General features: G+C 39.7%; 1 protein-coding gene and 1 pseudogene across 1 annotated transcript; both read left to right on the top strand.

The window, feature by feature from the left end:
• Positions 1–10,945: 10,945 nt before the first annotated feature.
• Positions 10,946–12,717, top strand: LOC143890597 (uncharacterized; annotated as a pseudogene).
• Positions 12,718–19,150: 6,433 nt separating this feature from the next.
• Positions 19,151–22,289, top strand: LOC143890596 (uncharacterized). Its single transcript, XM_077395309.1, has 5 exons — positions 19,151–19,299; positions 19,597–19,846; positions 19,934–21,274; positions 21,662–22,063; positions 22,281–22,289. Exons 1-5 carry the CDS (start codon positions 19,151–19,153, stop codon positions 22,287–22,289), a joined length of 2,151 nt encoding a protein of 716 aa, XP_077251424.1.
• Positions 22,290–26,517: the final 4,228 nt, after the last annotated feature.

The following is a 26,517-nucleotide window of genomic DNA, read 5'->3' as shown; positions in this document are numbered from 1 at the left end:
ATTATAGTCACTGTGTACAAGGTAATTCCGAATCCCTTTAGCTTGAATTAAAAAGCACACATTTAGCTATATTTGTTACATCATGGAAGCCATATTTTGCTGAAGAAAAATATCAGTTAGGAGGAGAAGGCGTCACTTTTTCAAAGATCTAAATTATTTATCCGTTTAAGTCTTGCCAAAAAATTCTCTCTCATTAGATGATTATAATCCCTTATTTGTTAAATCTTACAGTCTGGCCGATGGAAAAGCAATAGCTAAAAGAGATTTTGCATCACAATAATCCCTTAAAATGAGTTGCGCCTTGTGAATCATTCTTCTATTTTAATCATTTTATGATTTTCTATTTCAATGTAGGATCTATTGAGTGAAGCTTGGTGGTTATTATATGGAGACGAAAAAAAGAAGGTGGGCTATTGGCCAAAGGTCCTCTTTAATTCTACATTCGCTGACCATGCTGATGTTGCTCAATGGGGAGGGATTGTATATAATGCTGGTGTATTACCTTGGCGTGAGATGGGGAGTGGTCATAAGCCAGAAATCAACCAACAATATAGGACAGCATGTTACATTGGAGGCGTGAATTTTATAGATAAAAATGGTGATTCTATTCCGTTCACCAAAGAGAATCCTTATAGAATAATTGCAAGCTCCCCATGCTATGATTTTTTTCATGACATACAAGTGCCTGGTGAGAATTATGCTGTGCTTTTCGGAGGACCAGGTGGAAACAATTGCTAGATTCACTTGAATCACCTCCTTTTGTAGTACTATTTGTGTCCAAACTCCATGCGTGTTCAAACTTATATAATGCAAACATTTTAAGCATATAATAAATTAAACTTTAGCTATTGAGTTGTCATGCTCTTAGTCATATTGGAGTCCTACTTATCTCTTTTTTGAATGGTAGGAGCCCTACTCAATGTTTAATTTTATAATTAAAATGCCAAAAACATCTCCCTAAGATGATCCTAACTCTTTGATCCGTGGTGATTCATATATGATGTCATCGTATTAGATCGGAGATTGAAGATCATCGAGATGATTGTTGGGCGTAGCCTATTTACATTGAACCTCAACAAATGAACTGTTTGGATCTTTGAGCAAAGTGGTCTAGTGAATTTTCTAACAAAACGTGTGTTACACCTGACAAAAAAATGTAACTTTACGGAACTTCGGGAACATAAGAAGAACTCAATTGAAAAGAGAGAGAGTAAGGATGGAGCACCATACCAGTAAAAAAGAAAATGAAGTTAAAGACCCTTCAAGCTTCAATCCCACTCGAAAACGGTGATGCATGCGCAAAGTTGAGATGGGCCAGTATCTATATACTGCGTCTGTTTGTAGGTGAGCATATATTTCGAAAAATACATTGAAGCCCACATTGTTCGAAGATCCAAACCATTCAGTTTTGGGCCTTAATTTTACTAGACTGTGCTCCAAAAATCAGCTCCATTGGATGATCCCAACCGTCTACGCCATAGATAAACTACACCATATATAAATCTCTATTTTATCGAAGAGGTGGGATCATCCAATGGAAATGAATTTGGTGGTACGGCATATTTACGTTGGGGCCTGTCAACTTAATGATTTAGATATTTGAACAAGGTGTGCCCCCTCTATTTAAAAAAAAAATGCATGCACCTTCATACATACAACATATAATGCATATTCATTAGAAAATTCATCGTGGCCTTATTCCAATATCCAAACTGTTCATCTGATCGGCCCAATGTAAATAGGCCCTCCCTCGAAAATCATTTCCAAATGATTATCTTAACGCTCTGATATGTGCTGATCCGAGGGTTTGGATCATCCTATAGAGATGATTTTATGGGCAAGGCCTATTTACGTTAGGGCCCAACAAATGAACGGTTTGGATCTTCGAGAGTTTTGATATGGTTTAAACCCGTACAGTCCAGTATTTTTCAAAAAAAGTATTGTACAAGCCACAACAGAAGATGGTCTAAACCGTCCATTTGATGGACCACAATGTAAATAGGTTGTGGCCCAAAACTCAATTCCATAGGATGATCCCACCCTCCGATTTATAGAGTTTTCCATAATATGCAGTTTCTCAATAGATCGGAGGGTTGGGAACATCCCATGGAAATGAGTTTTGGGCCACAACCTATTTACGTTGTGGCCCATCAAATAGACGGTTTGGATCATCCTATGGTGTAACACAAACAGTACTTTTTGAAAGATACTGGACTATATGGGCTTACACTATATAAAATCTCAGATCTTCGAATCCGATTGGCCAAGTGGATATTTTGTTTTAAAAAAGGGAAGCATTACCAGCTGGTCAAACACACGCTATACAAGCTGGATGGCGGGTAAGTTTTTACATTCCACCATCTATTATTGTTCGACAAATACTTCAGAAAAAGATTGAATTATCTATATCTATATCTACTATAATAAGCTGGATGGAAAAGCCCAAGCTTTTTTGAATTTTTTTAAAAATCTATGGAATTTACACCTCACTTTTTTTAACTTTTTCTAACAAAGGCACCCATTCAACCCACATATTTTCGATCCTACCCATCCTTTATGCTTTTTAACAAAAACACCCATTCAACCCACATATTTTCAATCTTACCCCCTCCTTTATGCTTTTTAACAATAGCACCCATTCAACCCACATATTTTCAATCATACCTCCTCCTTTATGTTTTTTAACAAAGGCACCCATTAAACTTACATAAGTTCAATCCTACTCCCCTCGTTTGTTAAAAAGCATTAGAAAATATTTTTAGAAAAATATAAAAAGCATATATTTTTAGAAAAAGTATATGATACTTTTTTGATTTATTTTTAGCTACTTTTTTTACCTATTTTTTCTACGTATTTTTTAAATAACATTTTTTCGTATCATATACTTTTTTTTGCCGTGTCGTGCATATTTTTATTTATTTTTACACAAAAATTAATTACGAAATTTTGTATCATATACTTTCTTTTGCCGTGTCGTGCATATTTTTATTTTTTTTACACAAAAATTAATTACGAAATTTTGTATCATATACTTTTTTTCCGATGTATCGTGCATATTTTTTTTTTCCAGAAAAAGTAATTAGAAAACTCTTTCTTTTGCATTTTTTTTATTACTTGGTACGTGGTTATGCATACTTTTTTGCTTATTGTTTCTACATATATTTAACTATATATTTTTTTTGTTATAACAGTCTTTTTTTTTGTCGTGTCGTGCATTGCACGTCGGGTATCATACTCCTTTTTTTTGGCTGTGTCGTGTATCGTCGTGGTTAAAAATATTGTTTCTACATATTTTTAACTAATTTTTTTCTTGGTATTATAGTCCTTTTTTGGCAGTGTCGTGCATCGCACGTCGGGTATTACTAGTATATTATATAGCAGAAGAGAAAATGAGAGAATTAATTGAATTTCTCCCAAAATTCTATGAGAATTACACATCACTTTTTTTGACTTTTTTTAACAAAGGCACCCATTCAACCAGCAAATTTTCAATCCTACCCCCTCCTTTATGCTTTTTAACAAAGGCACCCATTAAAGCCACATAATTTCAATCCTACCCCCCTTTTTTATGCTTTTTAAATTATGGAAACCTCTATAGATTGGAGGGCTAGGATCAGCCTATGGAAATGATTTTACGGGCACAACCTATTGATGTTGTGTTCCATCACATGAACGGTTTGGATCAACATATGATGTGGTCTGTACAGTTCATCGCACGGGGTTTTTTACTAGTCACATCACTTTTTTTAACTTTTTTTAACAAAGGCACCCATTCAACCTGCATATTTTCAATCATACCCCCTCATTTGTGCTTTTTAACAAAGGCACCCATTAAAGGCACATAATTTCAATCCTAGCCCCCCCTCCCCCCTTAAGCTTTTTTAATTATGGAAACCTCTATAGATTGGATGGCTAGGATCAGCCTATGGAAATGATTTTATGGGCACATCCTATTGATGTTGTGTTCCATCACATGGACGGTTTGGATCAACCTATGATGTGGTCCGTACAGTTCTTTGTCGGCCGTGCATCGCACGGGATTTTTTACTAGTATATATATATATATATATATATATAGAGAGAGAGAGAGAGAGAGAGAGAGAGAGAGAGAGAGAGAGAGAGAGAGAGAGAGAGAGAGAGAAGTGTTCCTACACGATCGTGTAGGTACGTTTTCTACTCCGTCGGCTTAAAACATAGTGGGCCCAGATTGTTTGGGTGATCACCATTCATTTGATAGGTCCTCACATAGATAGGGTGCGCCCAAAAAATCAGCTCCATAGGATCATCCTAACCCTTCGAACTATGGACGTTAAAAATTTATTGATTTTTGAATGTTTATACTCGTCCATTACACTCAAATTAGTAATAAGTCCTTATCCTTTAATTACAATTTTACTCCTATCAGCCTTAATGCCTTGTTTGCTTCATGCTCCAAGCCAAAATCTCCTCTTTGATCGGATCAAATCTCCACCCCAGGTCCTCATGGAGCACTACAAAGGGGTTATATTTCTTCTTACCAATTCTCTTCAATTTCGGCTGCCTAGGTGGGGTTGTGATCCACATCATCTTCCCCCCTTAAGAAAGAGCTTGTCCTCAAGCTTGGTCCTTCTTCAACATAAGGGGATGGAGTGTTCGTTGAATTTTTGAATTTACTTCCCGATCAATTTCACTCCATTTAGAGTTTCAAGGGCGACTTCCATCTCTTGTTGGGGTCAGTAGAGCATACAAAGCCATAACCTGCCGGTGTCTCCATTGTATAGAACCCGAGGTCCGACCACATTGCCATATTCTTGCAATACTAGGGCCAGAATTTCCTGGGTTCTTGACCATGATAGATTACCCACACAAAGCTTGTACTCACTTTATGGATACAATGGCTCTTTGGGCTTCGCTTGAATGGAAAGTTGACCCTCAACACCCGCCCAGCGTACTCACTTCCATCAAGATTTCGGATTACTGCATTAGCATCTTGGATGCTGCCCATGATTACGAAAGCAAATCCTCTGCTTCTTCCTATGTCTCTGTGATACACCACGTCAACCATTTCAGGGTTCCATATTCTTGAATAATTCCAACTAGTTGGGCACTTCATCAGTGTCTCTGTAGCAACTATGCCAACCTCTTATGTAGAACTGGTCACATAACTGCCTCGAGGAATAATGGTCTGTACTGGATGAATGGTTTGGATCACCCAAACAATGTGGGCCCACGCTATTTCTGATCGATGGACCATATATCAGCACAACCATGTTTTGATAATTACACTAACCCAGCTTGTCCTTTATTATTTAAGATCAGTCAAGGGTTATTACAGTTCCCAAAAGTGCACTTACAAACCAATTAAAAAGGAAAAGACAAACCCTGTTTGTGCAATTATCAGCATGGTTGTACTGACTCCGCATTCTCCTCTCTACACAACTCTTTTTTGAAGAAATTGATGAAAACCCTAGAACTTATACAAAGTAAAAGAGAAGAAAATATACCCATATGGGTTTCTCTTTACCTCGATTATCTTCTTCCGGAGGATTTTTAATAGGTTAAGGTGAATTTTCATGCCATATGATACTCAATTGAGATTCTGTTGGAACAAATGCACAAAATAAAATAAGACGTTACTCGAAACAAAATAAGAAAGAGCCAAGACTTAGAGGCGTGTAAACGCTTCTTGAAGATAGTTGAAGCCTCTTCCACATGCAAACAGAAGACAACTATGGCAGCACTATCTCCGGGATTCAACCAAGCCCAGATTCCCTGTACATCCAAGAGAGTTGCACTTCTCTACAATGGATCATGTATCCACCTCCGATCGATTAAACAAGTGAAACAAGTTTTTAGTCAAAATGACTTTTCTCTTTGAAACTCAACTCTATGAAAAGGATTGTATTTTTCATACTCCTCTCTTCTTCAAAAGCTCAACTATTTCTCTCTTAATAGAAGCTATCCCAAAAGACTCTCCATTTTTGGACTGACCTTTAATGAGAGAACTCAAGGCATTCAACTCAAATGAGAGGATCAAAGAGTCACTATTAATGGAATACAAAGAGTCACCAAGAAAAGCTAACTCTTTTGTCCTTTTGTGAATGACTCTTAGAATATCAAAGAATATGAAAAAACCCAAAAGACAAAGAGTTGCACTTCTCTACAATGGATCATGTATCCACCTCCGATCGATTAAACAAGTTTTTAGTCAAAATGACTTTTCTCTTTGAAACTCAACTCTATGAAAATGATTGTATTTTTCATACTCCTCTCTTCTTCAAAAGCTCAACTATTTCTCTCTTGATAGAAGCTATCCCAAAAGACTCTCCATTTTTGGACTTACCTTTAATGAGAGAACTCAAGACATTCAACTCAAATGAGAAGATCAAAGAGTCACTATTAATGGAATACAAAGAGTCACCAAGAAAAGCTAACTCTTTTGTCCTTTTGTGAATGACTCTTAGAATATCAAGGAATATGAAAAAACCCAAATTTAATTTTTAAGATTATAATTTGAAACACATTTCTAAGAAATTAATTTTCCAAAAATGCATTTGTAAAATATAATTTGAAACACTTTTCTAACATATTCTGCACATCAGCTTGTAAATTCAGCTGGTCTGGTTATTCCCGAATAGGCATGAATTTTTTTCGTCCACAAGATAGTATCAAGAAATTTTAACAGTTTCAGGGACCAAGGATTACATCCCATGAAATTGAAGTTCTATTTGGAAACGCTCCAAGCACAAACATTGTTTTGTTCTTAATGCAAAGCTTTGACATGCCGGTTTCCATCTTTTGGGTACCACATGTTTGCTAAACAATGATATACTGGCAGTCCTAAGATGAAGGCCCTGTTGCCCAAAAACTAGTGAGAACCACATGTATAGTAATTAATTATATGCGATTTGCTAGGCAATTTCGCAGAAAGCCATTTCGTGGCATCTGACACTCCTCAAAATTGCCTAGCAAATCCCTAATTAATTATATCCTAGTGGTGTCTACATATAGGGCCCAATAGCGAAAACCTTAAGTTTTTGTTGTGGTCTTCTGATGCACTTGATCTTACTTGCTCTGTTGTATTACAAAACATTGCCTTTCAATTTCACAAATCTCTATTGTGTTAAGGACGAAATTCTCAACATAACCTTCTGTACCAGTTTTCTCTTTATGATTCCTCTATTTGTTTGCTACTAACTTTTTATCTACCAGCTCTGTTTTAAAACTGTTCGGTTCAACGATTACAGATAGATGTTGTTGTTTGAGAAAAGCTGTGTTAAACCTTCAATATGCAAATGAAGTTTTGGTGATGTTTCCACCATATCAATATTTCCTAATTGTTCCTATTCGTTGTAGGGGTTAATAAATACAGAATTTCAGATGTGGAATTTGAAGACAATCGGACAAAAGAAAATCAGGAGATAAAATATAAATTCTATAGAAAGTTAGATGCAGTCCTCTTAATATTGGAAAATACTAAACTGAAAATCACCTTTAAACTCCTTTCTAAGAGAACTTACTGGGCCTCATTTCTGCCTCAAACAACTTATTGGGCCTCACCTTTAAACTCCATATAATATAAATAAATATATATAGAAAAAGTAGCAAAAGTTAATGTGCCCAAATCCCATCCATTAACTTTTTTTTATCGTTAAGCTGGGATCGAACCTGAGACCTCAAGGTTGAGAAACAAAGCCTCAACAATTGAGCTACAGGCCCAAACCCAAATCCCACTAGATCCATCGGACTGTCTAGGTCCACCAAGAAACCTAATTTCCTGGCCTTGGAGATCCATCCAATGTGCCCAAATCTGATCCGTTAAAAGAACAGAAATTCAATATGTTTATTTATTAGGGATTTTTGCTGATTAGTCCCCCTACATGGCAAAATAATTGCTTAATAGAGAAAAACATATTTTCCAAGCAGTCCTACTTTTGAAAAATAATTGCTAAAAGGATCCTAAAACTAACATACGTCAATTTTCTCCATTTAAAATTTTAAAATGGCAGTTTTACCCCCAACTCAGCCTATTTTGATTTTCTTTCCAATATTTTTTGAAATAAATTAGGAAATAGGCTACAATAATATCTCTTCAAATATTTTCGACAAAAATCTTGTAAATTCCTAATTTTCTTTCCAATATTTTTTGAAAGAAATTAGGAAATAGGCGACAATAATATCTCTTCAAATATTTTCGACAAAAATCTTGTAAAATCCTACAAAGTTGTTAACGTTTTAGCAAATTGTGACTTTACCCTCGGTTTATGATGTTATCCCTCTAAATTAATCAGAACTAATTCCCGTTTTAAATCATTAATGAAAAAAATTTCCTAAGAAATAATTTTCCATCAGAATTATTTTTCTTGGAATCCAACCAAGACAGGAATTATCTGGGAAAGTTTGAAAGGAAAAAATATTCCTAAAATTTCTTACTTTATTTACACATAAAAAAGATAACTACAACGGAGCCGATTTGAGAGAGAGAGAGAGAGAGAGAGAGAGAGAGAGAGAGAGAGAGAGAGGGATTTTCAATTTATTATGAAATTCATCTAAATTACTTTTTTGTCCAAAATATTGGAAGAGATCCTATCTTGGCCAATTTATTTCCGAAAATGTTGGAAGGGAAATCAAAATAGGCTAAAACCGATTATTGGGGTTGGGGTAAATTTTGCAATGTAGGGACTAGCGAAAATCCCTTTTTTGATGATTGTCCAGTTGGCATGATTTTAGACAGAGATCTTGTAATACATTTCCTTGCACCGAACATTTATCAAATTATGGGCCATCCTGGTGATAACACGTTTTCAACAGTTTCTTCCCTTTCTTATTCTCACCAAGTGAGAGCAGTCACGAATCTCTCCATAAGATTTATTTCTTTAAATTACCTTTACACTTAAACCTTCTCAGCACCAAATAAAAGGAATTAAGTCTCTCTTCCTTTTTTAATTTTATTTTTTAGATCTCTTGTTGGAAAAAATATAGTTTGTCCAGAGGGTCTAATTTATGGCTTGATCAAATCCAGAGATGGAAAAGGTTATTCGGTCTCCAAATTGGTTACTGTTTTAGATTTTCAGTAAGAAAAGAAAACGGATTTATACTTATCTGTTTTGACGAAAACCTTGTACAATCAGAATTGAGGAATAGAGGCTGAGTCGTGCCACACGGTCACTCTTCTTAAGAATCGTATTCGCCCCTACGGTGCAACGGGATCCGTGAACCGATGCTTCAAGATAAAACAGCCAGAAAGGCTCCAGTCCACGTGCATTCGCTGACTGGTCCACCCACCCAGAACCACCTTGGAACAGTGCTCAGACACAGAAAGAACGGAGGAAGAAGATACAAAAACAGAACTAATGCCTTTGTATTTTTCATTTGGAAATAAGAATTCTTTGTAAATGCTGTGTCTACTAATGGTGCTGTTCTCTCCTTTATATATACGAGGAAGTGACCGTTGTAGACACCCCATTTTGACTGTGCTCTAAACCTTTCAAGTTTGACCTAAACCCCATCAAATGAATGAGTTAAGGTCCCAAGCTTCACCCTAGGTTGGATTATGGTTTTCTCTTCCCCCCTGCAAAATTTCATCGAGATCAGGGTTCGTTTGCTTAGCGAGCAGATTGAGAAGATATGTGTAGTGCAAGGAGAAGGTGGCCCGCATTGTTTCCTTGATTTACCCCAAAAACCTTGTATTTTAGAAAAAACCAAACCAAATCAAGCCCCTAAGTGCCCATGAATACATTTTTAGAAGCCTTATAACCTCAGAAAAATCCTCGCAAAATTTCAGAAAGTTTCGCCAAAAAAATTCAGAAAAGACAAGCGGAGTTAGTGCAGTTATCAAGCTGTAAGGGGGTGAATCATCCGGTCAGATTCACGCATTTGTGCAATTATCAAATAGTAGTGCCGTTATCAATTTCCTTTTTGCCTATAAAGATAAAAAAATTTCGTTTAGAAGGGAAGAGAATTTTTCCAGATCTGGAATTTTCGAAATCCCGAGATCCATTTCCCTCTTCTTCTCCGTTTGTTTTCCGGCGAAGCTCCGGTCATGATCCATTTTCTCCGGCAAGGTGACTGGAATTTCGTTTATTTTCACCATGATGTCCGACTATCCTCTTCAGCCATTACTCTGTAACTCTAACTTCAGCTGAGAAAACCTAATCCTTCATGCTTCTTTTCCGATCGAAATCCGGTGAGATTACGATCAGTTTTTGATCAGATTCTTCTTCCACAAACCTTTGTAACCTATTCTATTATCAAGATCTAAACCCTAGCTCCTCTGAAATTCCTAGATTTGTAATTTTCCCTAAATTCCTAAACCCTAATCTCTCTTCCTTTCTTCTCCGGCAAATCCACCTCCTCCGGTGAGCTTGAGCTCCGGCCGATCATCTTTTCCCACAAGTTTACTAGATCTGTGAGAAAGAAAGAGAGAGAAAGTGTGTTCCGATCATCTTCTCCGGTGTGCTCCGGGAATTAGAGTTCTTCGATTGGCTATCACGGTGGAAGAGTAAGGGAATCAGATCTTGCATTGAATTCGTAAAAAAGAAAATCAGGTCATTCTCTTCTCCAGATCTGGTTCTTTTTTCTTTTTTTTTTACCTGCAATTCTCGTTGAAATTTTTTTTTAGATCTTACGCATTTTTTTTGAACAGGACATCGTATAAATCTCGTTTTCATGCTTTTTTATATTCTTTTCCTTGCCGTGTGATGTAAATTTGAATACGGAGATTTTATCGATCTCTATCTGCATTTTTGTTGAATCCTCCATAGATCTTGTAAATGGAGAGTTTCTTCGATGTTCTTGGGTACTGGAAGTTTGTTTAGACAAATTGGATATACATAGTGAGAAATCTTTCCGAGAAGCAAGAATTCGTTATGTTGAGAGTCAGCTAATGTAAATTAAGCGTTTGATTCTACAGAAGCTTCTGGTGTATGTTTGAAATATACTTTGGATTGTGAAGATCTTGTAAAAGATGGAGGTTTCTAGTGGAAATATTTGTAGAGTTGCTTTGGATTCTTCGGAAAATGAAAGATCTGAAGAATCAGGGTTACAGAGCCTGAAATTCGAACTCTCTGGATGTGGTATCCCGCAGAGCTTTGGTTCTGGCCAGCGTTTTTACTCAATGAATGCACTGGAGATCTTGGGAGAAACCATTAGGATCCTTCGTTTCAATTCCATAGGTTTCGTGGTAATATTGGCAGTGCTTATTTGCCCCATATCTGCAATCATCCTCTCAAATTCACTAGTCAATCAGTCCTTTGTAAAGAGATTATCCATTAGATTTTTGTTGATCGCTTGGTCGAGTGGACTTCCTTTGAATCATATAGTCAAGCGGTCCTGCCAACGTTTATCCGAAATGGTTGTCTCCCGCATATTCTGTTTCCCTCTATTCATCTCATTCTCTCTGTTATCCAAAGTCACGATTGTCTACTCAGTAGCCTGCACATATTCTAGTAGAAAGGTTGTTACTTCCAAGTTCTTTGCTGTTGTTATCAAAATCTGGAGGCGTGTATTTTCAACATATCTATGAGTGTGTATGATGGTTGTGGGTTGCCTAGTCTTGTTTCTCGTTCTCTTGGTCACTGTCTGCAACACATTTGCAATGTTAGGTTTTCCTTCGGAGCTAATTCTCTACCCCGCATTTGTAGTGGCAGTTGTATTTTAAGTGGTTTTCGTTCATGCGATTATTGTCTGTAGTCTTGCCAGTGTCATACCTGTTTTGGAAGAGGTATCAGGACCACAGGTTTTAGTTAGGTCAGTTTTTCTGATAAAGGGTCAGACTCATGTGGGGCTTCTGATATTTCTTAGATCCTCGATCGGGATGGCTTTTGTAGAGGGGTTGTTTGAGCATCGAGTGAAGACTCTGGAATATGGAGACGGGTCTTCCAGGATATGGGAGGGACCTCTGTTGGTGATTATGTATTCCTTCGTGGTGCTCATTGATTCTATGATGAGTGCAGTGTTCTACTTTACTTGTAGATCTTCTAGTATGGAAGCATTGGTTGGAGATGATCAAAACCTTGAAGAATTAAACACAATTTCCCCTTGATCCAACCTGCTGTTGTCATTTAGTAGCCTTATCATTGCTAGGGCGATGAAGGCGATAGCCCAAGCCCATCTTTAGATGGATTTACCTGGTCATGGTAGTCCCCCCTTCTTTCTTCTTCACTCTCTATAGACTTACATAGTCTTTAGAAACCTTTAGAATTTGTCCTTTCATTGCAAGGGCAATGAAAGAGTCATCTAGAGCTTTCTCTTAGGAGACAAGCTGTGTCTCAGAAAAATCAAACCCCTTTTGGAGATAGGCTTTGTCTCATCGGCCCCACTATTTGCACAAATCTGCTTAAATTTCACTCTCACAGTTTTTACATTTGAATCTGCACAAGTTGATGCCCTGTTATGTATTAAAATTTGTACAAATTGAAAATATCATTTAATGTGTTTCTATAATCTGTTGGAAATTTATTACTTCTCTTTCATACTAAACTTTGAGTTAGGGTTCGAAGACGGTAATAAATGGGTTGTTCAGGTGAGATTATCTCAAAGCTTATTATATTCATTCCTTATTATTTAAATGAATTGTTAATAGGAAGGAGGAGATCAGATGACTACTCTATTCGATATCATCGACATGAGTACTGTCTGATCTCAAGGCGGGATTAGAAATATTATCATGTGTATATGATATCAGATGATTACTTTGGCATCATCTGATTTCATTGGAGTCCCCGTATTGGGGTTTGTGGATGGTTTTGAAGTGTTTGATGTTGTTTTTACTTTATTAGGCTATCCAGCGGCTGGTCTGGACTAATTAATGTTATTTATCATTTTATGATTGCTATTAGATTGTATATTTTTCTTTGCTTGGCAATTGATTTATTTTTAGAATAAAATTTGCGATTATCTGATAGTCTTTTCTTCTCTTTTTGATAGACTAACACAGTCTTATAGATTTCTGTTAAGATTCTTTAGATATTAGAATCCCTCTCGTTGCAAGGGCGATGAAGGCGCTAGCCTAAGCCCATCCTTAGGGGACTCGCTTAGTCCAAATAGCACTCCTCTTATTTATTTAAAGACTTATCCAAGTCTTTATGGTGTGTATCCCCTAGAAATTAGAAATCCATTCATTGCAAGGGCAATGAAAGAGTTCTCTAGAGCCCTCTCAGGGAGACAGGCTATGTCTCAGACAGAGAAAGTTGTATCCTTTAGAGACAAGCTTTGTCTCGTTAGTGAGTCCATCCTTAGGAGACATGCCGTGTCTCGTCAGCACCTCTCTTGGAGCTTATCTTTTTGTTTAGGAGTCTCTCACAATCTCATTTTTCTTTCTAAACCTCATCTTTGTGCGTCTCTTGGTTTTTGGAAGAACACCTTGCTCGGCTTGGCATCATACCCCTTACCCTTATGGGTATTGGGTTGCACATTTGTTGCACCCTAGGGCTAGGTAGCTGTCCGGCCCGGCTGGGTGTTTTACCTTTGCCAAATATGCACAAGGTCTCTTTTTCCTTGTTAGTATTTTTCTTTATCCTACCTCTGTGTCTAAGAGACTTACCTAGTCTCATTTTCTTGCTAAACCTCCTCTTTGTGCATCATTTGGTTTTGGGAGAACATCCTACTCGGCTTGGCAACATACCCCTTACCCTTATGGGTATTGGGTTGCACATTTGTTGCACCCTAGGGCTAGGTAGCTGTCCGGCCCGGCTGGTTATTTTACCTTTGCCAAATATGCACAAGGTTTCTTTTTCCTCATTACTTGTGAGTTTTATCAGCTTGATAGTCTCACTAGCACCCTTCTTTATCTCTTTTTCTTTTAGGAGACAGGCTTTGTCTCATTAGCACCTTCTTCTTAGAATCCTATTTTCAGAGTCAGTCCTATCATCATAGGGGTTAGGATTTTATCCAACCTCTCATCAAATCTTGTGTTTTTCTATCCGCTCTTGTAAGGTATAGGATGCTGTCCAACCCTTGCAAAGCTGTGTTTCTGTTCTTTTCCCCCGTAAAGCATAGGATGCTGTCCAACCTTTGCGGGATATCAGGAGTCTGTCCTCCCCTTTATGATGATAGGATTTGTCTCCCTTGAGTAAAAAACACTTAAAAACAACAAAAACATCTAAAAAACCAAAAAATCTCAAAAATCTTGAGTCATTAGGAGTAGTTAGGAAATCTGTTCCGAACTACGTTGGCTTGATCCTCTTCCACGAGGTACGTAGTGCAGCTTGGGATCCACATCCCAGGTCCAGCCAAACCTTTGTAAATAAATCATTTACCCATTTAAAGAAAAAATACCAAAAATCTTTCAAAATATTGTTTTTTTGAAAGGATCTTCCTCTAGAGTTAGGAGGTTGTCCTAGTTAGAGAGTTTTTGAGTCGGGAGTTGCTCCCTCGTTCGTTGTTTGTTTGTTGTGTGTTTTATTTGTTTGTGTTAGAGTTAGGAGTGAGTCCTAGCTAGGAGTTTTACGCCTCCGTCCGGTCAGTTGGCGATCCACATCGCCAATTGATGACTAGGTCTAAGATGCGATAGATCCTACTGTTTTCTTCAGGATATACAGCCTAGCTACACATAGATTATAGGAACCACCTGCATTAGCTTAGGGCTAACCTGCATTTAGTTAGGGCATATAGGGTATCCTAAAATCTACAATCCATTGGAATTTAAATAATCGCATAAGAAGCTTTAAGAACTAGTCTGGTCTTTTAGATCGAGTCTAGGATAGAGATCTAGATGTCTTAGGCATCATAGCTTAGAATAGGTGCGAAGAACTACGTTGCCTTGATTCTCGTGGAGGCGGGGATACGTAGGCTTCTTTGGATGAACATCAGATCATCTAAAGACTCGGGCCTAGGTATAGATTAGAGTTTTAGGGTTGTATGATATCGAGTCATTTTCTATGTTTTGCAGTGTTTTCTTACTTTATTGCGCATACCTTATACTTTTTTGGGGTGTCATGCATGTGTTTGTTCATCAGAACTTAGACACCCATTAGGCATGTCACTTATAACCTAGCTATGCTTAGGTGACACATGTTTCTTTTATTTTATCTTGCGTGCCTTTGATTTCATCTCCGAGACATGCATGATTAGATAGACGTCTTCTCGGAGATATTCATTCTCATTTCATATGATTTTCGCCCAAAGCTCTTCAAAATTATTAAGTAAATGGCATAAGAGACCATGTGTTTGCACTTGGGCGGATGAGGTGCTCTTTAGACCTTCCGAATTCGTAACCAGGCACGAACCCTATTTTATATCTCTGGTTATCCGTTGTAACAGAGCATAGTATGGGATCCAGGGCCCATTTGCTTTTTTTCCTTGGATGGCGACTCTTCTTTGTTTAAGGTACGCCTCGAATCTGGGCTAGTCCCCGAATCGAGAGGTATCTCACCTTTTATATCGCCACTCATGCTGTGAGAGGCACTTCTTTCGAGAGTTCCTTGGCAGAGCTCTCCATTCACGTGGATGATCCTGAGACTTAGCGTGGGGCCCGTTCCCTGCCTCTCTCTCGGATCGGGGTCCACAGGCTGGCGACTCTGCTGGGGATTTCTTGGAACATTGCCTAACTCTGTTAAAATGCCATTTGTTATTAATTTTGAAGAATTTTGAGCTAAAATCATTATAAATGAGAATGTAATCGCTTAGAATCCAGGGGCACCAAATAGGTGTTTAAAACAAGGGATTCACACACTACACAACATACATCATTTTTTATTTTCGTTTTTCTTTTTTTGATTTTGTTATTATGGGCTCCACGGGATAGATACAATGCGTGCCAGATGGGATGTCATTACCCTACTAGTACTATTGTATCTATTTCCAAGCTATGCGCCAGAGCTGCAGCCGTAGACACTGGGTGTGCTGGTGTTCTACAGCAGCCGATGAGCGATGAACATACTCTGTATAATGCTGGGTGTGCTGGCATTATACATCAAGGGTATGGTCATAAGCATAGTACCCTGCAGAAATGCCCGGGCCTTACTTTTATTTCATTATATTATGTATATATATTAGCTGCTCCCTTTAGAACCAAAATTAGGGAACCCTTGCTAGGACATTATATATATATATATTCATATAGGACGAACATGTGCGACCAGCATATGTGAGCCTAGGATAGAAGCCGGCCCACCCATGTAGTGTAGAAGGGTAAGTCACATCGTGATTATCCGCCGCGTTATCTAATTCACTCACAGACATTTTCGAGTCAAGATTTTCTTGGCTCTGCTAGATCAGGTTAGGGCTGGTGCCCCTGGTTAGGGTATGTATGTATATATGTACGAGCATGTGTTATATCTATTCTTAGATTAGGACTTGTCTCCTAGATTAAGTTTTTTTTATATATCGCAGTCATGCTTTTCTTTAGACCTGATCAGTGACCATTGCCTTTTCTTGGTCGTCACCCGAGTCATGATCTACCCTGTAACCTTTTATCATATGATTATTCCAGTATCTTAGGTTTATGTCCGTAAGATTTTCTGATCCGTTATCATCATTTAGAGCTTGCTTGTTCTTTCAATTGTGGGTTTGGCCAATGACTTTTGTTCATCACCTTTTATGGCCATGGTCTAATCCCTGATTCCTCGTTGTCCTGATCGGCCTTTCTGCTAACCTGTTAGACCAGGGTCTGTCTGTCAATAGAATTTTCTGGTCTAACTGTCAGCTACATAGCTTCATTCTTCAGTCTTCCAAAATGGTTAATCGTTTTCCCCGGTCTTTATCCTGATCATGGTCTATGTTTTTGTCTCCTGAGTGTATGGTAGTGTTCCTTCGTACATGTATTACTCATTGAGTCGATGTACAGTTTTGCTATCTTCTTGTACATACCCTATTTGTCGAGTCAGTCGTTCAGATTAGGCCCTTTTTGCAGTAGATGTTCCAGATCTGATTCATCCTATTTGCAATCTTTTGATGCATTTGATAGTGTTTCCTCTACTTGTGTTGGGGCTATATCTGTCATTTCGTCTTCAGATTGTACGAATTTTTTCTGTATATTCGGTTTGGTTGTTCGGTTAGATTAGAACCCTCCTTTCCAATGAGGGATTCCTGGTTTAATCACTTGTATGTACATTATCTCAAAGTCACATAATTAGTGGTCTATAATCGATCTTCTTATGGCCAATGATCTATTCATTTCCCTCGGATCATGAGTTCATTCAGGTTGAGTACACAGATACATGTCATATATGTATATTATCCTTCGACCGTGTACTCATTCTTTTGATGTGCCAAAGGTTCATGCTGTGTATGGAAATTACTCATTGTGTTAGATTTTGCTATTTGCATGCTTTGTCTTAGATGTGGTTGATGGTTTGTCCGCTATATCTGTGACCATGATCTACCATTATCGATCATCTTGATCATACAGTTGTCATTGTCCATCATCAGATTTGAGATCCAGTCTATGACCTACTTCTGTCATTTTGTGGCCGTGGTCTGCTTTTCTGATCTATTCGAAAGTCTATGATTATTGATGAGCAAAATCAGTGTCGCCAGTTGTATCCTTCCCATATGATTGGTCAAGTTTATCCCTGTTATTTCATTATTCAGGATCATCTTCACTCTTTTCTGATCTTATCCTATCTGTGATCAGGTTGAATCATGTCGAACAAAGTGATGAAGGTTTGGATAAGTGAGTCAATTCGAGCTCTCCCGCGTGAACATACAGAGTGGAGTATGGCCGACAAGTTCATCAGCACGTTTAATCATTTGAGCGCATCCGGTGTGAACTGGCAATTTCTTCAAGCAGCTGCAAAACTTTGGGATCCTATTCTTCATGTTTTTCAATTAGGTCCCTTTGAAATCTGTCCTATATTCGAGGATTGGTGCGCCCTGTTAGAACTCCCACCTGAGGGACTCTGGATCCAACCTTCGAGTATAGCGTCTCCTCGTTCCCTTTTTTGTAAGCTTTTCGAGAACAAAACTGTTGATGCTATACCCTATTTCAAGGAAACGTACGTGCAATTCGATGACCTCATTGAGCGTTTTTCTAAAAGCATTGACCCTACCGATTCCCGTTTTCAAAATTGTCGGCGCAATGCTTTAATCTTTGGTGTCCTTGCACGTCACGTTATTCGTGAAGACTCCAGTATTGCCCCAGTGACTTTACTGAGTGTGGTCGACCAAATTAGCGAAGGAAGGAATCCTGTCCCAATCATGCTAGCGGAAACCTTCTCTGGGCTGGATCTTATTGCTCGGCAAGAGGTTAAAGATAACTTCCATGGGTGTGTCAAACTGCTTTATTTGTGGCTTTGTGAAAAACTCACCATCCTTCGGCCGCGGAGCTCCCTTCAGTACACCCTCAAGGATCACCTTTCGTGGCAACCAATGGCTAATAAACCCAAATCCATTGATGAGTGGCATAATTGGTTGCAGCACGTGGAGAAGGATCAATTCCACTGGGTAAGTCATTCATGTTTATACGTTATCACTAGTACTTACCCACACCCATTTGTGTATCTTATGGGTTTGGAGAAGTCAACCTTTTATGCACCCACTCATTTACTTTACCAGATCACGGGAAATCCATGTCCTCCCGGATTTGTAAATCCTCCTCCTTGCGAAAAGCTTACTCCCGATCTCATAAAGTCTATTGTAGCTGCTTGGGGAAATAAGGTTACATATAAAAGATTTGCTTTATCATCTAAGGTCCATCGGAAAGAGTTACGAGAAGAGCCCGTGAGCAAGAGAGCTCGGATTGAGGAACCTTGAAAATCTATATCTTGTTTTGTTTTTTTATTTTATTTCTGCATTTCACATCATTGTCAGTCTGCTTATCCAGCTGTGATCAGAGAACAATAGTTTTCATCCTTTGTAATCACAATTTGAATTTTGTTAATGAAAGTGTGTTTTTGTTTCTTTTGTCATTGTTTGATCAAAATAGTTTATCTCGATTATCAAAATTTTAATCTAGTGCTTATACTTCCAAATCAGGATTCTTAATTAAGCAACCATTGCTCCTAAGAAAATCCTTGTTTCAAAATCAACCTGGTCCCGTCAGTCCGCTGATTCCAGGCTGAGTCGTTTTTCTTCCTCACCAATTTCTTTTACCTCCCCTGCATTACCTTTCTCCAATCTCCAGGAAATCCCTTCGCCTGTCCAATTTCCTATTGCACAGATGGCTGACTCTGGAAATGCTTTGGCCGAGATGAGTGAGATGATGAAGGCTATGCTCCAACAGATGAATAACATGAAGGAAGAGATAGCACGTCTGAAAAATGACAGAGAGTCTACTTCCAGAGAACATGTAGCTCAGCACCCATCAGTTATACCTCCTCCCCCTCCTGCAATGGCCGGGCCTGCGGTCTTGAACGTCGAAGACGATCTTGATAATGAGCAGTATGAAGAAGAGAATTGTCATCCTAATCTGAATAGAGCCAATGAGGACAGAGCGATGGCGGACAGAATGGATAGGCTGGCCCAAGAGATGGAAAACATAAAATTTCAAGGCCCGAAAAAGTTGAACATGGCCGATTTTATGTTGTATCCGGGAGTCACATTGCCTCCTAGATTCAAAGTTCCGGACATGGATAAATACGATGGGACCGGGTGTCCTCGAAGCCATCTAATGTCAGTTCTTCCGCTTTTACAACAGCATGGTCTATCTCCGGAGCAAGTTGCTCTATTATTTCCCAGATCTTTGGTCGGAGTGGCTAATAAGTGGTTCTTGAGCTTAAAGTCAGAGGAGATCCGAACTCTAGAGAATATTGCAAATAGGTTCGTCGAGCAGTTTTCCATGGAGGAGGGAATCGACGTGACTAAGAGAGATTTGAAGGCTTTGAAACAGGGCCATAATGAAACCTTCACTTCCTTCATCCGTAGATGGAGAAGAAAAGCTGCCCAGATGACTCATCGGTTGTTAGATGAGGATCAGATCAAGATTGTGGTGAAAAATCTATCACCACAATATTACCACCATATGGCTATCCAATATTTCCTTGATTTTAACCATCTTATTAAGACTGGGACTCAGATAGAAGATGCATTGGCTAAAGGCCTGAGATCTAGAGTACCATCTGATGGCAGAGAAGGGAAGCGACCTGTGATGGCGCCGAAAGAGGTCCATAATGTCAATTATGTCAGGCCGCCCCCACCCAGAGTAGTTACTGAAGTAAGAAGGCCGACAATGGAGCAGAAGCCTCTTCGTCATTTCGATCCCCTTCCGTATTCTTTGTCCGTAGCTTTGAAGAAGCTATTGAAGGACAAGAAGATCAAGTTGCCTGACATTAAACCTCCTCCCAACCCGTTGCCAAGATCCTGGAGAGAAGATCAATTCTGTGATTACCACCGTAACACGGGCCATATCACTGATAGGTGTTTAGCTTTGAAACACCAAATTCAAAACATGATTGATAGGAAGGAACTGTCAATCGAGTTACCAAATGTAACTAGAAACCCCCTTCCTACGCATGCAATGCCGCCTCCATCCTCGGTCAATGTCATTTGCGCCAAGGAGTCTATCATTGATCCGGCTTCCTTCATATGTGCTGTGGAATCCGAAGAACCCTATGTCTGGAAATTTGAAGAAGGAGATCAGTTGGCAGAATCCGAAAGGCCATATGTTTTATCCTGGAACGATCCTGATGTGGCTGGGCCATCAAACCAGTCATATATTTTCCAGTGTGAAGATGAGGAGAAAGATTCTGAATCTCTATATGTCTTAAGGGTGAGTGATGATGAGGGAGAAGAAATAAAAACCCCTTACACCCTTAGGATAGAAGATGAAGATTTGTTGCTTCTGAACGATCAATGTGATGAACTCCGCCACGTCACACGAGGTGGACGAGTATTTAAGCCAGCTGAACTCAGAGTTGATAATCCAGCTGAGGTTGCAAGAGGGGTTGACAATCAGAAACAGAAACAGAGGCTTGAGGAAGAAGAAGACAATTTGTTGAATCAGCTCAAGAAGACACAAGCTAATGTGTCCATTTGGGGTTTATTGATGGCATCGCCGAAGCACAGACAGGTTGTACTTCGTGAGCTGAACTCGTCCCAAGTATCTGTTGAGATTACTCCAGATGAGTTGGTCGGCCTGGTAGCCATGACCAAAGCTTCAAAAGCTTTGTCTTTCTCAGACGAAGATTTTCCGTCAGAAGGGAAGGACCATACTCGTCCTCTCAAAATTACCCTGCTTTGCAACCAGAAGAAAGTCTCCGAAGTACTGGTAGACAATGGGTCAGCTTTGAACGTGTGTCCTTTGAGCACTGCCACTACTCTGGGTTTTGGGCCTGAAGACTTCATTCCGTCTGAGCAAGGCATACTGGCATATGATGGGACTCGAAGAGATGTTATTGGAACATTGGCTACTGAGATTGTCATTGGAGGAGAAACCTTTGACATTGAATTTCAGGTGTTAGATATCAAGACTTCTTTTTGTCTGTTGCTTGGTCGACCTTGGCTGCACAAGGTTGGAGTTATCCCTTCTACGCTTCACCAAAAATTGAAATTCATTCGAAACAACCGGGTGATCACAGTCAAGGGAGATCCCGAGCCAGAAGTCGGACAAATATCTCAAGAGCTTGCTACTGAAAACACAAGAGATATCAGTCTGACAGGATTTTCAGTGGAGGTTTCGGCTATCACCATGAAAGAGGCTATGAGTGAAGAAATTATGTTTCTCTCTAGCACCAATACTCGGGTAGTCAAGATGATGCGCCGATTTGGGTATCTCCCAGGGGCAGGTTTGGGAAAGAATATGCAGGGTCCGACTGAGCGGCCCGAGTTGAAAGCATCTGATGGGTTGTTTGGGTTGGGATACAAGCCAACTCGCAAGGAGATGCAAGAAATGAGAGCTTACATGTTCAAATGGGCCGAGTGTCGCCGCAAAGGTTTAGAATTTCCAATGGGACCCTTCAGTATGATAATGAATGGCAGATTTTGGAAAGAAGGAGCTGATTGCCCTTATTACGGTTTTTCAGAGCCATGGTATGATGAGAGCGGGGTAAAGCTGCCTGGTCTTGAGATCTTCTTCGCAGATGAGCTGCCAGTAGACTTTTTCAGTAAGCAGATTGCGGAGTCAGTTGTAACAGAGGAATCAGATTTAGACTGGGTTGAGAACTTCGAACCGGAACTCTTGAATTCTTTGTTTCAGACCGAGGCACCAGTCATTGCTATGATTGGAAGAGACGCACCTTTTCTGAACCCAGAGGACTATATCACCCCAGCCGAGGGACCTCTGGATAACTGGACCTCACAGGTTATACCCCAAGTAATCCCTCAGTACATTCCAGTCCCTTCAAAAGAGTCAGTTATTTCAAAGTATGTGTCAGTTTCTGAGTCCATCCCAGAGTCTGTCATTTCTAACTTTTCTTTTGATGCAGGTACTGTAGAAGTCGGGTCTACCTCTGGAGTGGGTGACGAGTCTGTCCTTGGTGGTGTTGAGTCCGAGTCTGAGGGTGTATTCATTGATTCTTTGGCTGTACATGTTTCTCATCGCGTCGATACTGATGTCGGCTTATTTTTTCATTCTGTTTCAAAGTCTGTAACGCCTGATGTGGGCAAGTCATCTGATGTAATCATTCATTCTGATGAAATAAAAGATTCTTTTGCTTACATTCCTGTACTTGTCTCTTCTACTGATCCTGCTTCTAAACCTGATCAAGTAACTAATAATGATAATCAAGACTCCCCCTCTAATGAGGTAGCCGACGAAACTCCCCTTGAAATCAAGCATATGATTCAACAAGAGGAGAGTCGCCGCGCTAAACCACTTGAAGAGGAAATTGAAACCGTAAATATAGGTGATGAAACCTTAATTCGGGAAATACGAATTGGCAAAATTTTATCTCCTGAGGAACGCGAAGAATTAATCACCTTGCTAAAAGAGTTTAAGGAGATTTTTGCTTGGTCTTACGACGACATGCCGGGATTGAGCGAGGATATTGTCCAACACAAATTACCTCTAATCCCTGGCATCAAGCCTAAGAAGCAAAAACTCCGGAAACTTAAAACAGAATGGGAGTTGAAAGTTCATGACGAGGTTAAGAAACTACTCGAAGTGAAATTCATCGAAGTAGTTGAATACCCTGAATGGCTTGCAAATATTGTACCGGTGCCCAAGAAGGACGGGAAAGTCAGGATGTGTGTCGATTTCAGAGATCTGAACAAGGCAAGTCCAAAAGATGATTTTCCGCTTCCAAATATTGATCTCCTGGTTGACAATACCGCTGGACATGCACTCTTATCCTTTATGGATGGATTCTCAGGGTATAACCAGATCAAAATGGCGCCTGAGGACATGATGAAGACGGCATTTATTACTCAGTGGGGGACATATTGCTACAGAGTGATGCCATTTGGTCTCAAGAATGCTGGTGCCACCTATCAGAGGGCCGCGACTACTCTTCTTCATGACATGATTCATAAGGAAGTCGAGGTCTATGTAGATGACATGATTGTCAAAGGCAGGACTCGGCCAGAGCATACAATCGCTTTGAGAAAGTTCTTCGAGCGAATCCAGAAGTTTCAGCTTCGCTTGAACCCTAATAAATGTGTATTTGGGGTCACGTCAGGGAAGTTGCTTGGATTCATGGTCAGTGAAAGAGGAATCGAAGTGGACCCTCAGAAGATCAAGGCTATCCAAGAAATGCAACCACCAAAGACAGAAAAGCAGATTCGTGGATTCCTTGGCAAAGTGCAATACTTGAGGAGATTCATATCTCATTTAACTATGACGTGTGAACCCATCTTCAAGTTATTGAAAAAGAATTCCTCTAAGAAATGGAATGAAGAATGTCAGGAAGCGTTTGAAAAGGTCAAGCAGTGTTTGTCTTTGCCTCCTGTCTTATCCCCAGTCATTCCTGGCCAACCGTTGTTGATGTATTTGTCCATCACGGATACAGCAATGGGTTGTATGCTTGCTCAACAGGAAGCAGGGTCTAAGAAAGAAAAGCCCATTTACTACATTAGCAAGAAAATGTTGGAATATGAAATCAAGTACACTGTCTTGGAAAAGACGTGTTTAGCATTGGTTTGGGCGACTCAAAGGCTTAGACATTACCTGTTGTCGAATAAGATATTTCTGCTCTCACGGATGGATCCGCTGAAATATCTGTTTGAGAAACCCGCTCTTACTGGAAGAACAGCCAGATGGTTGCTATTATTGTCTGAGTTTGACATCACTTATGTCACTCAGAAATCAATTAAGGGACGGGTCATCACTGAGCAGTTGGCTGATGCTCCTGTTGAAGAGAATGCTTTTCTGAAAGCTGATTTTCCTGATGAGGAGATTATGGACATTGAAGAAGAGACTCCGAGTTCCAAGTGGCTTATGTATTTTGACGGAGCTGTCAATAATCACGGTCAAGGAATAGGGGCAGTTTTGGTATCTCCAAAGAAGGAGTACATTCCATTATCCATCAAGTTGCAATTTGAGTGCACCAATAACATGGCAGAATATGAAGCATGCATCGCAGGACTTGAGGCAGCTTTGGCTTTGCGAATTCAAGACATCGACGTATTCGGAGATTCAATCCTGATCATTTGTCAAATAAATGGGGATTGGAAGACAAAAGAGGCGAGGTTGATCTCATATCATACTTATCTCGAATCTCTGGTCAAAAAGTTCAGGAATGTCACCTTCACTCATCTGTCGAGGACGAGAAATCACTTTGCTGATGCTCTGGCTACTCTGGCATCAATGTTGGACATTTCTGCTACAATGGAGGTTCAACCTTTAGCTGTAAGGTTGCAATGGGCTCCAGCACATGTGAATGCCATTGAAATATCTGCCAGGTGTCCAGATGGAAAGCCATGGTATACAGATATCAGAAATTTCATTTCAGGCAAGGGGCATCCGCCTGAAGCTTCCAGCAAAGAGAGGAAAACTCTTCAGAAGTTCGCTGCCAACTTCATCATTTGTGGTGAAGAGTTGTACAGAAGGTCATTTGACGGTATTCAGCTTCTGTGTGTTGATGAAGATCAGGCTGCGGAGCTCATAGAACAAACACATGAAGGTGTGTGTGGTCCTCACATGAACGGTAAAATGTTGTCAAGGAAGATCCTAAGACTTGGATTCTATTGGCCCACAATGGAAACAGATTGTTTCGCATTCGTGAAGAAATGTCATAAATGCCAAGTCTATGCGAATCTTATTCATGTGCCTCCGTCAGAGCTGCATTCTATGACCTCGCCATGGCCATTCTCAGTATGGGGAATTGACATCATTGGCAAAGTCTATCCCAAATCGTCAAGTGGACACGAGTACATCTTGGTGGCCATTGATTATTTCACGAAGTGGATAGAAGCTGCTTCATATGCTTCCATAACTTCCAATACCGTTGCGAAGTTCATCCGTGCAAACATCATTTGCAGATATGGAGTACCTCATGAATTGATTTCTGATAATGGATCTCATTTCAAGAAAGAAGTAGTGCACCTGTGCGAAGAGTTTAAAATCAAGCATCACAAGTCATCTCCTTACAGACCGCAGACCAACGGGGCTGTAGAGGCAGCGAATAAGAATATCAAGGTCATAATCAGTAAGATGACCGAGACTTATAAGGACTGGTCGAACAAACTTCCTTTTGCTTTATGGGCTTACAGGACATCGATCAGATCCTCTACAGGTGTAACTCCATATTCTCTAGTGTATGGAATGGAAGCAGTCCTCCCAGTTGAAGTGAGAATCCCGTCTCTAAGAGTTATGATGGAAGCAAATCTGCCAGAGTCTGAGTGGGCCAAAGCCAGACATCAGGAATTGCAGATGATTGATGAAAAGAGGCTGAGAGCCTTGTATCACATCTAAGGGTATCAGAGAAGAATTGAAAGAGCCTTTAACAAGAAAGTCAAGGTCCGAGACCTGAAACCAGGAGATCTCGTCTTGAAGTCTTACAGGGCACCGGTGTTTGATCCCAGAGGGAAGTTCAGGCCAAATTGGTCTGGTCCTTACATTGTTGATGAAGTCCTGCCTGGAAAAGCCGTAAGACTCCTCAATGAAAATGGAGAAAAATTAACAGAACCTACAAACCTGGACCAACTAAAAAAGTACTATGCTTAGATACACCAGGAGGCCGTCTTTGATCGATCAGAGCTCAAAAGCCAACAACCTCAAAGTCAAAAAACCATTTGCAAACACTTTGGGCCTAAATAAAAAAAAAAAAACACTTTCATTCTTTGATAAACTCAAACCAGGGGCATCTTTTATGACTTGCGTCATAAAAGATAATAACCTGAACTACGTCATGACCTGATCCCTCTCTACAGGGTACGTAGGTAGCCTGATTAATTCGGGTTCGGTCAAATCCTTCAAACCTTTCAAATCCTTAAAAAAAAGAGAAGGAAAGAAAGAACAAAATAAACAATTTTTGAAACCCAAATGGGCGAACTACGCGGCCCTGATTCTCATTTCTTTGGGGATACGTAGGCAGTCTGGAAGGCCAGATTCGGTCAAATACATGAAAACTTACCAAATGTTAACCTGTTTGAACCCAAGCCTACCTAAAAGTCCTTCTGGTGTACTTAGGCCCAGGTTTGTAGAAAAGCAGAAAGAAAATAAAAAAATAATGGAGTCTTAGACCCGCTAGACTGAAAACCCGCAAGGGTGGTCTAGGCAAAAGT

Source organism: Tasmannia lanceolata, unplaced genomic scaffold (assembly GCF_043159265.1).
Source record: "Tasmannia lanceolata isolate RefF3 unplaced genomic scaffold, GAP_Taslan_0.1 ptg000013l, whole genome shotgun sequence".
Taxonomy (NCBI): Eukaryota; Viridiplantae; Streptophyta; class Magnoliopsida; order Canellales; family Winteraceae; genus Tasmannia; species Tasmannia lanceolata.
The sequence above is the reverse complement of the archived record's forward strand: the minus strand, read 5'-3'. Positions and strand labels throughout refer to the sequence as shown.

Bases quoted from the DNA above. Each gene is read 5' to 3' on its own strand.
- LOC143890596 (XM_077395309.1), top strand. From the start codon at position 19,151: ATGAAGGAAGAGATAGCACGTCTGAAAAATGACAGAGAGTCTACTTCC. The intron at 19,847-19,933 runs GTGAAAAATCTA...ACTGGGACTCAG, and splicing joins AGGATCAGATCAAGATTGTG to ATAGAAGATGCATTGGCTAA. The intron at 21,275-21,661 runs GTCATTGGAGGA...AAGAATATGCAG, and splicing joins GAACATTGGCTACTGAGATT to GGTCCGACTGAGCGGCCCGA.